The sequence below is a fragment of the Nerophis lumbriciformis genome, linkage group LG33, assembly GCF_033978685.3.
Source record: "Nerophis lumbriciformis linkage group LG33, RoL_Nlum_v2.1, whole genome shotgun sequence".
Lineage (NCBI taxonomy): Eukaryota > Metazoa > Chordata > Actinopteri > Syngnathiformes > Syngnathidae > Nerophis > Nerophis lumbriciformis.
In genome coordinates, this window is record NC_084580.2 from 21,924,613 (window position 1) to 21,942,216 (window position 17,604).

The window sequence follows — 17,604 nt, forward strand, 5'->3', positions numbered from 1 at the left end:
TATTATTATTTTTATTTTTTATTTTTTTTATTTTTTTTTTATATATAAAAATATACACATGTGTATATATATATATATATATATATATATATATATATATATATATATATATATATATATATATATATATATATATATATATATACACAGGGCCGGCCCGTGGCATAGGCCATATAGGCAAATGCTAAGGGCGCCGTCCATCAGGGTGCGCCACGCCAGTGCCACAAATGTTGGAGAAAAAAAAAAAAAGAAAAAAAAAAGTTGGTACTATTATTTCTAAATACAAAAAATAATCCCACGTTAATTAAAATGCAAAGTAAAGCCTATTTAATAGAAATATTATTTGTTACAACATTACGCCCCCCCCTCCCGCGCACGGTGCGCCCCCTCCGTTCCCGTATCATGACTCTTTTTGGACGTCACCACATCAAAAAATCAACACAAGATGTCAAAACGGCCAAAACTGTCAGGTGCCCAAGGAAGAAAAAAGAGAAAAGAAGAGGAGTAGAAACGAGAAAAAGACAGAGGTAGCAGGTAGGTAGCGTTAGCCTACATGAAATTATTTGTCTGTTACAGAATGTGATAGTAACCTGGCTTGTTAGCATTAAGCTAATGTTACATGATTCGGCAATTGCTAATCAATAAATAGCTAGTTCTGTTTTAACGTCGGGTTAATATTGTGGAGGGGGCTAAATTGTTATGGAAAATAATAATGTAACGTTAGGTAATTACAGTACTCCCACCTTACATTCCTCAGGTATTAGATCTTTTAAGCAGGTGTTTTTTGTTTACATTGTTATTGCCTTCTGGTTAGCTAATGTTTGCCCTGCAGGTAATAGTCACCTGTCCACCCCTTTATATATTAGGTATAGTTGTAAGTAAAAAAAAAAAGGTCAAAGATAAAGCTATTCGGTTTCTTGTGAGTATATACACTTCACTGCCGATGTGGGGGGGCGCCACCTAAAATCTTGCCTAGGGCGCCAGATTGGTTAGGGCCGGGCCTATATATATATATATATATATATATATATATATATATATATATATATATATATATATATATATATATATATATATATATATGTATATAGATATATATAAAATATACATATATCTTTTTTCAGTTTATTGTAATACATGACGTAATATTATTATTGCATAGTTTGCTATTAAATATATTCGTTATTATTATATACCCTTCCGTTTTATTATGCAAACAGACAGCAAGTTTTAATGATATTGCACACTCTCCCACACTAAGTGTTTATTTTGGTATGAAAACCTGCATTTTAATTTTAAATCCAAATATGTTGTATAATGAGTATTTGTCTTGACATTTTCAATTCAAGCAAACGGCTTGAAAATCGCGACACATCTCGCGAGAGCAAAAGCTAAGTGCTGTCGTGTAACGTCAAGTGTGCGAACTGTCGTGAAAGCACATTGACATAGAAGGAAGTGTGCATGACGCAGACAAGTCAGTGTTATCATTTTTTTCTCCAATTTTTAGATATGTATGTCGTATAAAATTCATATTGGATTCTTCACTTAAGGATAACATCGTCTCGGTGCACGAGAAGCACTTTGCAGTTTCTCGTGCGAGCTTAGCTTGTTAGTTAGCATAGCTTGCTAGTTAGCTTAGCTTGTTAGCTGCTAACAGAAGTTATCAACACATCGCTAAGTAGAGATCAAGTGTGAGAGTAAAGTGTTGGGATTGTGTGAAAATGTCTACATTACACATGTTGAGAGCGTTGGTGGATCAGCGACTAACTGCTGCCGTTGAAGAAATATTTGTAGTGTTCGAAAGAACGATAGCGGAATACGAGGCGGAACTTTCTAGAACAAAAGAGGCGCACAATCGACTACTGGACGCTGTTTTCAAGAAACATCAAGTTGTGTTACACGGAACAGGTTTGTTTACTTCTTACTCTCACATCTTTACTAAGTCTGTATTTGATTCATAACAAGAAAATGACATTTGGAATATATAATATAATCACAATGGTCGCAAACAAATGACTAGCTTGTTTCTATTAGTGGTTTAAACAGTGTTTTTCAACCACTGTGCCGCGGGAGATGATCTAATTTCACCTATTTGGGTTAAAAATATTTTTTGCAAACCAGTAATTATAGTCTGCAAATGATGTGTTGTTGTTGAGTGTTGGTGCTGTCTGGAGCTCGGCAGAGTAACCATGTAATACCGTTCCATGTCAGTAGGTGGCAGCTGGTAGCTAATTGCTTTGTAGATGTCGGAAACAGCGGAATGCAGCGTGCAGGTAAAAAGGTGTCTAATGTTTAAACCAGGGGTCGGGAACCTTTTTGGCTGAGAGAGCCATGAAAGCCAAATATTTTAAAGGGGAACATTATCACAATTTCAGAATGGTTAAAACCATTAAAAATCAGTTCCCAGTGGCTTATTATATTTTTTTACCCATCACACACCCATCACGCACCCAGCAATATCAGTGTTTCCCACACATTCATTTATTTGTGGCGGCCCGCCACGAAAGAATTACGTCCGCCACAAATGGATTTTTCGGCTTTTGACTCGCTCGACCGCTCATAAAAGCAATGGGACTGTCTGTGAATGTTGCTTGTAGTTACAACTCCGGTGCAGTAGGTGGCGGTAACTCCGCCAATAGCACTTAATTCACCTGGTGGGCCAGAAGAAGAAGCGGGACGGACGGACGAAACGGGATCAAAATACGAGGGTAATACAGGTTCTAGGTAGATATGTTATAGCTGCATCGCTCGCGGCTCGTCATATATTTAACGTTAATCCGCTGCTTCATTAACACCGCCGCTGTTTGACTCGTGGGCCGGGACAGACGAACGTAGTAAAAGTCATGTGCTACAATACCGACGAGCTCACGTGTCCAGGTTATAACCCTGTTGTCAATAAACACACATGGACTGAAGCTAAATTGTCCACTGTCCACTGCAGCATGTGAATGCAATGAAAAGAATAAAATCTGAGCCAAGCAGCTGTTAAAATGTTGTCCAGGTTAATGTTTTGGCCATTAAAGGCCCTTCATTTCAAGATTTCAACTGTGATCGGGCTTTAAACAGGTGGCTGACCTGTTCAGATGGGTGTAACTGCTACTGGTCAAATAATGTGAAATAGCATTTAATTTTACATGTATGCAATGCCATTTAAATGTCATTATAGATAATAATAATAATAATAATAATAAATACTGTGTAGTGTTGTAAATAGTCAACGGGAAGAATTTTAGTAAGATATAAGCCATGAGCACTACACAGCCAGAAAAAAAACCTAGGCAGGACAAGTAAAAATATTGGGGCAAGTAGATTTGAGAAGTCGGGCAAGTAGAAAAAAACCTTAACGTTGAACCCTGCATGGGTTGAGCTGCTGCCGCTTAAGGTTAGACGGCACTGTACATAGAGCGGTTCTGCTCGTTAGTAATACATTCTAATGTTGGATGTTCACTCCTTCACACAGATGAGTATAGAAAAATATTTTCAACGGCCGAAAAGGACTCGACTTGGAGAGGAGGTAGGCTTACAGTCCGGACCACAGGTGCGACCTGTTCAGCAGCAGGAGGAGGAGGAGGAGGAGGTTGACTGACTGTGGCAGGACACCTCTGCCTCTGTTTCATTTCATGTTGCTGGTAAATAATATGGTTGTAGTAGTAGGCTAAAGTTAAATTATTTAGTATTCACTAATTAAAGGGGCAGAGATTTAAGAGACATTTTAGCTTTTATATTTTATAAGATATATTTTTTGTAAGAACCACAATTAATAAATATATTTCAGTGAATCACTAATTGTTCAAATCTGTATATAAATATGTACATAAAATGTTGTAATTATATTCCAACTCCGCGTTCTTCTTGGTCATCGCCGCTGGCGCCGCCACCCCCCACCCCCCAACCACACCACCACAAATAGATGCCTGTCCTGTGGGAAACACTGTATATATATATATACAGTATATATATATATATATATATATATATATATATATATATATATATATATATATATATATATATATATATATATATATATATGAACGAAGCGAGATGTTTCTAAAGCATGTGTTTGTCTTCTCGTGTCTCGCAGACCTTGATGAAGAACATAATCTACGTGAGCAGGAGGAAGAACCACAGCCCCTCCACATTAAAAAGGAAGAAGAGGTAGCACAGCTCCATCACATTAAAGAAGAAGCAGCGGAACACAGCATCAGTCAGGAGGGAGATCATATTGAAGGACTGGTGGAGTTCCCAGTGACTGGTGTCCCTGTGAAGAGTGAAGATGATGAGGTCAAAGGTGAAAGTGAGGAGAAGAGCAGCAGCTCAACACAACACATGACAACAGAAGCTGATGGAGACCACTGTGGAGGATCACAAGCAGACAAGCTCTTAGCTCCACTATCAGATAGTGAGGACACAACGTCACACTCTCTTGAAGACTCTAAAGATGATGCAACATGTCACACTGACAACGCTCGCTTCAAATGTTCTCACTGCAACAAAGATTTTGGCCTCAAAAAGACTCTTAATAGACACATGAAAAATCGCACTGGAGAGAGACCATGTATGTGCTCAGTGTGTAACAAAATATTCTGTAGGAAAGCAGACCTGGTAACACACACTAAAATACACACTCGAGAGAAACTTTTTTCTTGTTCAGTGTGTGGTGTATTTTTCACACAGAGTGAAAGTTTGAAAAAACACATGAGAAGACACACTGGAGTTAAACCTTTTTCCTGTTCAGTGTGTGGAACAGGTTTTGTACACAAGGACAACTTGAAAAGACACATGAGAACACACACCGGAGAGAAACCTTTTTGTTGTTCAATCTGTGGCTTATCTTTCACAAGGAAGCAAAGTATGATTGAGCACACAAGAACACACACTGGAGAAAAACCTTTTTCTTGTTCTATCTGTGGCTTATCTTTCACAAGGAAGGTCAGTTTGAAAGATCACAGAAGAACACACGACGGAGAAAAACCTTTTTCGTGTTCTGCCTGTGATGCAAGGTATGCACGAAGTCAAGACTTGAAAAAACACCTGAAAAGACACACTGGGGAAAACCTTTTCAAGTGTTCCGTGTGTAATTCAACTTTTGTCCGAAGTGAACATTTGAAAACCCACATGAGAACACACACTGGAGAAAAACCCTTTTCTTGTTCAATCTGTGGCTTATCTTTTACAAGGAAGGTCAGTTTGAAAGATCACACCAGAAAACACACTGGAGAAAAACCTTTTTCCTGTTCTGTGTGTACTTCAAGTTTTGCACAAAGTCGAGATTTGAAAAGACACATGAGAATACACGCTGGCGGGGAAAAGTGTTGAGTTGCAGTGTGTGTGAAGAAAGATTCTCTCATGAGTACTGTTGCGTTTTGGACCAGTTGTTCCTCCCAGGGAATTCAAGTCACAAGTCCCTCCCAAGCTCTTTACGACAAACCACCAGAGACAGAATAGGTATTTTGTTATATATTTGCAAAGCTTTGCAGATATACATTCACAGAGACAGCATAGAACATTCGGCTCGCCCCGCTAAGATGGTCTCCCCCCCCCCCCGCTACACCCTCTCCCCTCTTAAGTCCCTGGCAGTCCTGTGTCTCTAGCCAAAACAAATGTCCATTATCTCTCTCTAACATTCCTCATTCAAGGTTAAGCACACAGTTTTGCAGACAACCAAAAGACCACATTTGGAAGAAAAACAAAAGCTGTTTTGTAATATGATTATGAAATAAAAAGAAGTAACACTTAAATTCAGATATATGGAAATATCTGCCTCCGACAGTACCAACTTAACAAACACAAGTGTGCTGGTGAGAGCAGCAGCAGTAAAGTAGAAAAGTGCTCCGCAGACCTCCACCAGGCCAAATCTCCCAGTAGTTAAAGGGAAACATTATCACAATTTCAGAAGGGTTAAAACCATTAAAAATCAGTTCCCAGTGGCTTATTTTATTTTTCAAAGATTTTTTCAAAATTTTACCCATCACGCAATATCCCTAAAAAAAAGCTTCAAAGTACCTGATTTTAACCAGCGTTATATACACACGTCCATTTTCCTGTGACGTCACATAGTGATGCCAACACAAACAAACATGGCGGATAGAACATTAAGCTATAGCGACATTAGCTCGGATTCAGACTCGGATTTCAGCGGCTTAAGCGATTCAACAGATTACGCATGTATTGAAACGGATGGTTGTAGTGTGGAGGCAGGTAGCGAAAACGAAATTGAAGAAGAAACTGAAGCTATTGAGCCATATCGGTTTGAACCGTATGCAAGCGAAAACGACACGGGAGAAAGCGAGGACGAATTCGGCGATCGCCTTCCAACCAACGATTGGTATGTGTTTGTTTGGCATTAAAGGAAACTAACAAATATGAACTAGGTTTACAGCATATGAAATACATTTGCATACCTGCCAACTACTCCTGTTTTCCCATAATTAGTACGGTTTTCATCAACCTTACGGTTGCAGTGATAAAAAATACGGTTTTTCACTAATTAAAAAAAAAAAATTTAAAAAAGTTTTATTCACGAAATCGCGTAACAACAATGACAATCGACACTGCTTCCCGTAACTTCCTATCGAGCCATTCCGAATGCCATGCGCGAGGCTATTTATAGCACCGCTGCCAAGCACGAGGCACCAGTTGCCATTGTTTCCAAACGAGCGAACGATCATGGAATCAGCCGGAGAAAAATCGCAAAAGAGTCTTAAACCGAAAAGAAAACTGCAGTCATTCCGTGAAGAATATTCAAAAGCCTATCCGGGAATAATTATCCGTTCCAAAAAGGGTGAAAACTACGCGAATTGCACCTTGTGCAGACAAGATTTTTCGATCGGACACGGAGGAATTAGCGATGTAAAAGACCACGTTGGGACAAAAAAACACAAGTCTAATGCCGTTGCTAGCGATACAAGTGGAAAACTTTCAACGTTTTTCGTCGCCCAAACAGATTCTTTGGATGTGATAAATGCCGACGTTTTATTTACGGAGGCAATAATTGAGCAAACAAAAAGGTAATGACACCAATGTTATCTATTGGAATTGTTTAGTACTGTTATACTGTTAAAAGTGTTTATACTATTTATGCTTTCAAGTCCAAGTTGAAGAAATCTTGTTAAATGTTGACAGCATAACTACCAAAATACAGAAGTATGTCCTTAATATTTTTGCAGTGCTGTTTCTGTTGAAAAGTTAAAATGATTACATTAGAGATGTGATGTGCCACTTTTCAAGTGTCTGATGGCTTAAATTAATTTTCATGAATTTTTCATATTTTGAATTCTTTTGAAAGGCTTACAAAAAAAATACATTTGAATTGTAATTCCATGCTATTGACAGGACTATTAATTTTAATGAAGTTAGCTTACCATGTTTACAGTATGATAATTGTGATAGAAATGTGAATTTTAGGCACAGAATATTTTTTACAATTGAACAAGGCAGTAGATTATACAAGCTTGGACAGAAAGTTAATAATGACACCAATTTTTTTTTTAATGGAATTGTTTAGTACTGTTTTACCATTTGTTTACTGTAAAAATTGTTTATACTGTTTATACTTTCAATTAACAAATTGAAGTCTTGTGAAAGGTTGACAGGATAACTGGCATTAACTGTCAAAATAATTTCAAACTATTGAAGTTAGCTTACAGAATAAACATGTCAATCAACCCATATGATTTTTGCTGTAATATTTTTGTTTTGAAAAGTCACTGTGACTGATAGAAAAGTGATGGTTTTAGCAACATTTTAACCTGTCTGAATGCTAATAATCATTTACCCCACCAGGACTTTGTCCTGGACCTACCGGACCCTGGCTACTAGGTTTTTCTGATTTCAAAAGTTGGCAGGTATGCATTTGGCAACAACATGCACTTTGAGAGTGCAGACAGCCCATTTCAGGCGCGCTAAGAAGATATATTTTTCCACGATTTCAGCACTCAGGTTAACCATACCTAAATAGACACAAAATACCGCATTACACAAGACTACCCGAATGTACTCGAATGATTGAAAAAAATAAATGTTTTTAATCTAAATTATTGGTAAACACAGTTTATGTGTAATAATTTACGTAAAACCGCGAGTAATGAATAAAGTTTTCATCAATTAATATATTCTGTAGACATACCCTCATCCGCTCTCTTTTCCTGAAAGCTGATCTGTCCAGTTTTGGAGTTGATGTCAGCAGGCCAGGGAAGCTAGGGTCGATAGGGGGTTTAGCTCGCTCGTCTGCGGGAACAAACTGCCGCCATTGCTTGCCGTGCTACCGAGGTCCTTTGTCCCTGAATTGCTCACACACTCCGGCAGATTCAATGGGGGTCTGGCGGCAGATTTCTTTGACTTTATCGTTGGAAATGCATCTGCTTTGAGTGTCGCAGGATATCCACACATTCTTGCCATCTCTGTCGTAGCATAGCTTTCGTCGGTAAAGTGTGCGGAACAAACGACTGACCATTTTCGTCGGCTTTCCCCACACCCTCGTATTTTGAACACATTTCGTCCAATTTCTTGCCACTTTCGCATCTTTGGGCCACTTGAATCCGTCCCTGTTCGTGTTGTTACACCCTCCGACGAAAGTGAGAAAATGGCGGATTGCTTCCCGATGTGATGTCACGTTAATAGAAAGGCGTTTAATTCGCCAAAATTCACCCATTTAGAGTTCGGAAATGGGTTGAAAAAATATATGGTCTTTTTTTCTGCAACATCAAGGTATATATTGACGCTTACATAGGTCTGGTGATAATGTTCCCCTTTAAGAATCCTTCAAAAGAAGGCTGAGTCCAAATGATGATCAGGATCAACACCAAAATTTGATCACTTGTTCCTTATCCCATTTCTGACATGTCCTGAAAGTTTCATTATTATACTTGTTTTGGTTTTGATTCCAACACAATAAAACAAACCCCAAATCACTTTTAGTTACTTTTCAATTACTTCAATAGCAAACATGTAAATATGTTTCTTAGTTACACATCCTGGAAAACAACATCCACACAACAGTTAATATTTATTATTCATTCTTATCAATATTTTTTGTTGTGTACTAACACATCAGTCTGTACTTCTGCTAATATTTAAGAAGTGATGATGATGTTATGGTCCTACAACTTATACTTATACACTATACAATATAATTATGCACACCTTTTGTACGATAGACATTTTTGTTTGTACTAGCAATTTGAAACCAGCGATGTATCCTTTGCATGTGACCTTGTACAATAAAATGTCTGTTTTTCCATGAACAATGGTCTGATTATTTGAGATGTTTAAACAACAAAATACAAGTCTATTTTTCTAATTGGTCTAATTGCCAAAGTAGTTGGGAAAGGGCATGTTCACCACTGTGTTACATGGCCTTTCCTTTTAACAACACTCAGTAAACGTTTGGGAACTGAGGAGACACATTTTTTAAGCTTCTCAGGTGGAATTCTTTCCCATTCTTGCTTGATGTACAGCTTAAGTTGTTCAACAGTCCGGGGGTCTCCGTTGTGCTATTTTAGGCTTCATAATGCGCCACACATTTTCAACGGGAGACAGGTCTGGACTACAGGCAGGCCAGTCTAGTACCCGCACTCTTTTACTATGAAGCCACGTTGATGTAGCATTGTCTTGCTGAAAAAAGCAGGGGCGTCCATGGTAACGTTGCTTGGATGGCAACATATGTTGCTCCAAAACCTGTATGTACCTTTCAGCATTAATGGCGCCTTCACAGGTGTGTAAGTTACCCATGTCTTGGGCACTAATACACCCCCATACCATCACACATGCTGGCTTTTCAACTTTGCGCCTATAACAATCCGGATGGTTCCTTTCCTCTTTGGTCCGGAGGACACGACGTCCACAGTTTCCAAAAACAATTTGAAATGTGGACTCCTCAGACCACAGAACACTTTTCCACTTTGTATCAGTCCATCTTAGATGAGCTCAGGCCCAGCGAAGCCGACGGCGTTTCCGGGTGTTGTTGATAAACGGTTTTCGCCTTGCATAGGAGAGTTTTAACTTGCACTTAAAGATGTAGCGACCAACTGTAATTACTGACAGTGGGTTTCTGAAGTGTTCCTGAGCCCATGTGGTGATATCCTTTACACACTGATGTCGCTTGTTGATGCAGTACAGCCTGAGGGATCGAAGGTCACGGGCTTAGCTGCTTACGTGCAGTGATTTCTCCAGATTCTCTGAACCCTTTGATGATATTATGGACCGTAGATGGTGAAATCCCTAAATTCCTTGCAATAGCTGGTTGAGAAATGTTGTTCTTAAACTGTTCAGCAATTTGCTCACGCATTTGTTGACAAAGTGGTGACCCTCGCCCCATCCTTGTTTGTGAATGACTGAGCATTTCATGGAATCTACTTTTATACCCAATCATGGCACCCACCTGTTCCCAATTAGCCTGTTCACCTGTGGGATGTTCCAAATAAGTGTTTGATGAGCATTCCTCAACTTTATCAGTATTTATTGCCACCTTTCCCAACTTCTTTGTCACGTATTGCTGGCATCAAATTCTAAAGTTAATGATTATTTGCAAAAAAAAAAAAATGTTTATGAGTTTGAACATCAAATATGTTGTCTTTGTAGCATATTCAACTGAATATGGGTTGAAAATGATTTGCAAATCATTGTGTTCCGTTTATATTTACATCTAACACAATTTCCCAACTCATATGGAAACGGGGTTTGTATATACGGAGTAGAGCAACCCCCATTGACTCCACTGTTGGCTGACTGTTGATTATGTTTATTTAGGAGAAAAACAAATGTGTTCTGTGAATCTCTGGGCATCCCATGATTAGATTCAATATCGATTCTTGGGGTCACGATTCGATTCAAAATCGATTTTTTTTCGATTCAACACGATTCTTGATTCAAAAACGATATTTTCCCGATTCAAAAGGATTCTCTATTCATTCAACACATAAGATTTCAGCAGGATCTACCCAAGTCTGCTGACATGCAAGCAGAGTAGTAGATTTTTCTAAAAAGCTTTTATAATTGTAAAGGACAATGTTTTATCAACTGATTGCAATAATGTCAATTTGTCTTAACTATTAAATGTGTCAGGCTTGCCCCTGACAGTTTGGTTGTGTTTTAGTTTTTCCTCTGTGTGTGTGTAGTATTTCCTGTCAGCGCTCTTGTTTTGGTTCTGTTTCCTGTTTGTCTCCCTGAGTGCTGTGTCCCCTCAGCTGTGGCTGATTGGCACCTGGCCACACCTGGTGTCAATCAGCCAGCTGCTATTTATACCTGCCCTACCCTCCAGTCACTGCTGGATTATTGTCATTGTCATTACTACCTGTCTTAATACTTGTCGTTGTAGCTCTGTCTACTTTTGTTTCACTCCGCTCTTGTCCGAGTTCCTTCGTGTCACAGTAAGTGTTTTTGTTTCTTGTCCACAGTTAGCCTCGGTGCTATTTTAGTTCATGGCCAAGATTGTTCTCCGCCTTGTGCGCGCCTTTTGTTTGTTCCCTTTTGTTTGTTTTTTTGCTGTAGTATTAAATCATGTTTTCTCGCTAAATGCCTGCCGTCATCTCTGCATCTTGGGGTTCGTTACCAACAAACTCTGACAAAATGAATCAAAAATATGACTTATTTTGTCTTTGTGAAAATATTGGACACAGTGTGTTGTCAAGCTTATGATATGTGATGCAAGTGTAAGCCACTGTGACACTATTGTTCATTTTATCTTTTTTTATAGATGTCTAATGATAATGTCAATGAGGGATTTTTAATCACTGCTATGTTGAAATTGTAACTAATATTGATACTGTTGTTGTTTTGTTTCACTACTTTTGGTTTGTTCTGTGTCGTGTTTGTGTCTCCTCTCAATTGCTCTGTTTATTGCAGTTCTGAGTGTTGCTGGGTCGGGTTTGGTTTTGGAATTGGATTGCATTGTTATGGTATTGCTGTGTATTGTTTTAGTAGATTGATTAAATAAAAAATAAAAATAAATAAATTTTAAAAAATCGATTTTTTAAAAATGAGAATCGATTCTGAATCGCACAACGTGAGAATCGCGATTCGAATTCGAATCGATTTTTTTCCCACACCCCTACTTGACAACACATTGTGTCTAATATTTTCACAAAGATAAAATAAGTCATGTTTTTGGTTCATTTAATAGTTAAACGGGAACATTATCACAATTTCAGAAGGGTTGAAACCAGTAAAAATCAGTTCCATGTGGCTTATTTTATTTTTCGAAGTTTTTTTCAAAATTTTACCCATCACGCAATATCCCTAAAAAAAGTTTCAAAGTGCCTGATTTTAACCATCGTTATATACACCCGTCCATTTTCCTGTGACGTCACATAGTGATGCCAACACAAACAAACATGGCGCATAGAACAGCAAGCTATAGCGACATTAGCTCGGATTCAGACTCGGATTTCAGCGGCTTAAGCGATTCAACAGATTACGCATGTATTGAAACGGATGGTTGTAGTGTGGAGGCAGGTAGCGAAAACGAAATTGAAGAAGAAACTGAAGCTAGTGAGCCAGATCGGTTTGAACCGTATGCAAGCGAAACCGAGGAAAACGACACGACGGCCAGCGACACGGGAGAAAGCGAGGACGAATTGGGCGATCGCCTTCTAACCAACGATTGGTATGTGTTTGTTTGGCATTAAAGGAAACTAACAACTATGAACTAGGTTTACAGCATATGAAATACATTTGGCAACAACATGCACTTTGAGAGTGCAGACGGCCCAATTTTCATCAATTAATATATTCTGTAGACATACCCTCATCCGCTATCTTTTCCTGGGGGTCTGGCAGCAGATTTCTTTGACTTTTTTGTTGGAAATGCATCTGCTTTGAGTGTCGCAGGATATCCACACATTCTTGCCATCTCTGTCGTAGCATAGCTTTCGTCGGTAAAGTGTGCGGAACAAACGTCCAATTTCTTGCCACTTTGTCATCTTTGGGCCACTGGTGCAACTTGAATCCGTCCCTGTTCGTGTTGTTACACCCTCCGACAACACACCGACGAGGCATGATGTCTCCAAGGTACGGAAAACAGTCGAAAAAACTGAAAATAACAGAGCTGTTTTGACCCGGTGTTTGTAATGTGTTTGAGAGAATGGCGGATTGCTTCCCGATGCGACGTCACCTTGTGACGTCATCGCTCCGAGAGCGAATAATAGAAAGGCGTTTAATTTGCCAAAATTCACCCATTTAGAGTTCGGAAATCGGTTAAAAAAATATATGGTCTTTTTTCTGCAACATCAAGGTATATATTGACGCTTACATAGGTCTGGTGATGATGTTCCCCTTTAATAATAAGGGAGGGGTTGGGAACCTTTTTGGCTGAGAGGGCCATAAAAGCCAAATATTTTAAAATGTATTTCCGTGAGAGCCATATAATATTCTTTAACTCTGAATACAACTAAATGCGTGCATTTTTAAAGGCCTACTGAAAGCCACTACTACCGACCACGCAGTCTAATAGTTTATATATCAATGATGAAATCTTAACATTGCAACACATGCCAATACGGCCGGGTTAGCTTACTAAAGTGCAATTTTAAATTTCGCGCAAAATATCCTGCTGAAAACGTCTCGGTATGATGACGTCAGCGCGTGACGTCACGGATTGTAGAGGACATTTTGGGACAGCATGGTGGCCAGCTATTAAGTCGTCTGTTTTCATTGCAAATTTCCACAGTATTCTGGACATCTGTGTTGGTGAATCTTTTGCAATTTGTTCAATGAACAATGGAGACAGCAAAGAAGAAAGCTGTAGGTGGGAAGCGGTGTATTGCGGCCGACTGCAGCAACACAAACACAGCCGGTGTTTCATTGTTTACATTCCTGAAAGATGACAGTCAAGCTTTACCATTGGCCTGTGGAGAACCGGGACAACAGAGACTCTTACCAGGAGGACTTTTGAGTTGGATGCGCAGACGCGGTACCGTGAGTACGCATGCAGCTGCGGCTTCCAAACATTTGATCGCTTGCCCGTACGTGCGTGCCGCTATGTGCATGTCACGTACGTAACTTTGGGGACTTTGGGGAAATATATGTGCTGTATGAACTTTGGGGAGGTGAACGGTACTTTGGGCTGTGGGATTGAGTGTGTTGTGCAGGTGTTTGAGTTGTATTGGCGGGTTATATGGAGGTGTTTGTTTTGCGGGATTAATTTGTGGCATATTAAATATAAGCCTGGTTGTGTTGTGGCTAATAGAGTAGATATATGTCTTGTGTTTATTTACTGTTTTAGTCATTCCCAGCTGAATATCAGGTCCCACCCGCCTCTCACAGCATCTTCCCTATCTGAATCGCTCCCACTGCCCTCTAGTCCTTCACTCTCACTTTCCTCATCCACAAATCTTTCATCCTCGCTCAAATTAATGGGGAAATCGTGGCTTTCTCGGTCCGAATCGCTCTCGCTGCTGGTGGCCATGATTGTAAACAATGTGCAGATGTGAGGAGCTCCACAACCTGTGACGTCACGCTACTCGTCTGCTACTTCCGGTACAGGCAAGGCTTTTTTTATCAGTGACCAAAAGTTGCGAACTTTATCGTCGATGTTCTCTACTAAATCCTTTCAGCAAAAATATGGCAATATCGCAAAATGATCAAGTATGACACATAGAATGGACCTGATATCCCTGTTTAAATATGAAAATCGCATTTCAGTAGGCCTTTAAGTAAGACCAACATTTTTAGAGTATAATAAGTCTTTTTTTCTTTTTAATAACATTGTTATATTGAAGGTAGCCAATAATAAATAAAATACTCCCTACCATTAATGCTGCAAGGTTTTTCTGATGGCTTTGTAGTCTGGTTGATACTAGGTTATTTTTAACACTGTGATGACCAGCGCAATTATTCATTACTTATCGTCTTAAACAATGTCAGCTAGGATTTATCTGAGAGCCAGTTGCAGTCATCAAAAGAGCCACATTTGGCTCTAGAGCCATAGGTTCCCTACCCCTGTATTAAGGTATAGAACATGGGTGTCAAATAAACACAACAGAACAAATACCCAGAACCCTTTGCAGCACTAACTCTTCCGGCGACATTACAAGGTGTGTGCGTGCGGGGGGTGTATATTGTAGCGTCCCGGAAGAGTTAGTGCTGCAGAGGGTTCTGGGTATTTGTTCTGTTGTGTTTATGTTGTGTTACGGTGCGGATGTTCTCCCAAAATGTGTTTGTCATTCTTGTTTAGTGTGGGTTCACAGTGTGGCGTGTATTTCTAACAGTATAAAAGTTGTTTATACGGGCACCCTCAGTGTAACCTGTATCGCTGTTGATTAAGTATGCCTTGCATTCACATGTTTGTGCATACAGACGCCGCACATATTTTGTGATCGGGCCGGCACGTTGTTAGAATGGATGAACAACAGATGTGACGACAGCTCGTAGTCGACGTTAAAGGGCAAGGCAGTAGCTTTAAGGCACGCCCCCAAGACTGTGGTCCTGGCGGACTACGAGATATAATGACCGATGAACACCTTTGTTGGATAATGAAGGTTGCCTCAGCCCCGACATTAATGAACTAGCATCCAAGAAAAGATGGCAGGTATCTGGCTTGGGCACATCAGATTAGATCTGTGTGTTGCAAACTGAGCCGTTTAAAGTCCTGAATGGTTGGTTTATTCATTGTTATTTTATTTTCTAATTTATTAGCCTGTGGAAAAAGTTAATGTTGATATTTACCTCAGAAGGCTGCAAATAGAAAAGAGGCATTCCATTTTTGTTTCAATTGTATTTGATATGCCATTGATATTATTTAATTATTATTATTATTATTTGAAACTCGATTTTGCATGTCACGATAAAGTTATATAAGCCTTGCTTGTTCAATATTTAATGCAAAACTTGTTTGGGTCCCTATTAAAATGTTAATTTGTTCAACCTTGGCCCGCAGCTTTGTGCAATTTTAAATTTTAGCCCACTCTGTATTTGAGTTTGACACCCCTGGTGTAGAAGATAATACATAACGAGGCCATTCTACATACTCCGGTACAGTAGGTGGCGGTATGCACCTTTTAAGTTGCGGCTGCAACTCGCCAGAAAACTGAAAGAAGAAGACGTAGACTTCGCGCATGCGTGAACCGATCGGTTGGAAAAGCAAGATGGCGTTTGACGGAGAAGGCCTAAACGTAAGCATTATCCTTCTCTGTATTTGTTTTTATCTTTGCGTACATATACACATATATATCGTTTCAACTTTAAACATCGTTTAAACTTTGTTATTAATTGTTATCTGGATAGTCTGAGTGAGCTTTGACTCTTCTTGTGCTAGCTTAGCTTAGCTTGCTAGTTAGCTTAGCTTGTTAGCTGCTAACAAAGAGACGCGGACGTTATCAACACATCGCTAAGTGGAGATCAAATGTGAGTGTAAAGTGTTGTGATTGTGGGAAAATGTGCGAAAGAACGATAGCAAAGTATGAGGAGGAACTTTGTCCAACAAAAGAGGAGAAGGAGCGACAACATCAACTACTGGACGCTGTTTTCAAGAAACATCAAGTTGTGTTACACAGAACAGGTTTGTTGACTTCTTACTCTCACATCTTTACTAACTTTATATTTCATTATTAACACTATTCGTAAATATATTGCGTATAAGAAGTTGGGTTGTCTTGTGAGGATGATGCATTCCGTCTGGTGTTTGCAACGTGGTCTCGCAACCGTCGAATGTAACTGCCTGTAAAAATGAGTTACATATCCCAGTCCATCTGTAAAATAAATTGTTAAACTTAAATTTTAGTCCCATCACTTTATACATATAGTCAATTAGACAAAAAAAAAAATCGAAATTCCGAACATAATCATGGCTTCAGGGCAATATTAAGATTATTTAAAGGCCTACTGAAAGCCACTACTACCGACCACGCAGTCTGATAGTTTATATATCAATGATGAAATCTTAACATTGCAACACATGCCAATACGGCCGGGTTAGCTTACTAAAGTGCAATTTTAAATTTCACGCAAAATATCCTGCTGAAAACGTCTCGGTATGATGACGTCAGCGCGTGGCGTCACAGATTTTGGGACAGCATGGTGGCCAGCTATTAAGTCGTCTGTTTCCATCGCAAAATTCCACAGTATTCTGGACATCTGTGTTGGTGAATCTTTTGCAATTTGTTCAATGAACAATGGAGACAGCAAAGAAGAAAGCTGTAGGTGGGAAGCGGTGTATTGCGGCCGACTTTAGCAACACAAACACGGCCGGTGTTTTATTGTTTACATTCCCGGAAGATGACAGTCAAGCTTTACCATTGGCCTGTGGAGAACTGGGACAACAGAGACTCTTAACAGGAGGACTTTGAGTTGGATGCGCAGACGCGGTACCGTGAGTACGCTTCCAAACATTTGATCGCTTGCCCGTACATGCGTTTTTTATTGATTGAGATTTTTATTAGTAGGTTGCACAGTGAAGTACATATTCCGTACAATTGACCACTAAATGGTAACACCCCAATAAGTTTTTCAACTTGTTTAAGTCGGGATCCACTTAAATTGATTCATGATACAGATATATACTATCATCATAATACAGTCATCACACAAGATAATCATCAGGGTGTATACATTGAATTATTTACATTATTTACAAATTATTTACATTATTTACGTGCCGCTATGTGCATG

At 39.3% G+C, this 17,604-nt stretch overlaps 6 protein-coding genes across 13 annotated transcripts in view; 3 read left to right on the plus strand and 3 right to left on the minus strand.

The window, feature by feature from the left end:
• Window positions 1-17,604, plus strand: part of LOC133575760 (uncharacterized) — a 551,361-nt gene that overhangs the window by 415,499 nt on the left and 118,258 nt on the right. The window lies entirely within an intron of this gene.
• The window catches only part of LOC133575681 (uncharacterized), a 515,078-nt gene that overhangs the window by 264,811 nt on the left and 232,663 nt on the right, over window positions 1-17,604 (minus strand). The window lies entirely within an intron of this gene.
• The window catches only part of LOC133575689 (uncharacterized), a 302,477-nt gene that overhangs the window by 141,459 nt on the left and 143,414 nt on the right, over window positions 1-17,604 (minus strand). The gene's annotated exons all lie outside the window — the stretch shown is intronic.
• Window positions 1-17,604, minus strand: part of LOC133575750 (uncharacterized) — a 197,249-nt gene that overhangs the window by 80,556 nt on the left and 99,089 nt on the right. The window lies entirely within an intron of this gene.
• On the plus strand, window positions 1,442-6,015 carry LOC133575729 (uncharacterized). The gene is made up of 2 exons (XM_061928533.1): window positions 1,442-1,908; window positions 4,085-6,015. The coding sequence occupies exons 1-2, from the start codon at window positions 1,722-1,724 to the stop codon at window positions 5,317-5,319; spliced, it is 1,422 nt and encodes a 473-aa protein (XP_061784517.1). The 5' UTR covers window positions 1,442-1,721; the 3' UTR covers window positions 5,320-6,015.
• LOC133575686 (uncharacterized) overlaps window positions 16,039-17,604 on the plus strand; it is a 208,620-nt gene continuing 207,054 nt past the window's right edge. For 2 of the 3 annotated variants that reach the window (XM_072912151.1, XM_061928488.1), the window contains exon 1: window positions 16,082-16,495. In XM_072912151.1, the coding sequence (XP_072768252.1) occupies window positions 16,372-16,495 (124 nt within the window). In that variant the 5' untranslated portion in view covers window positions 16,082-16,371. Of the gene's footprint in view, window positions 16,496-17,604 lie in introns of all 3 variants that reach the window. The other variant, XM_072912152.1, reaches the window with a different exon arrangement.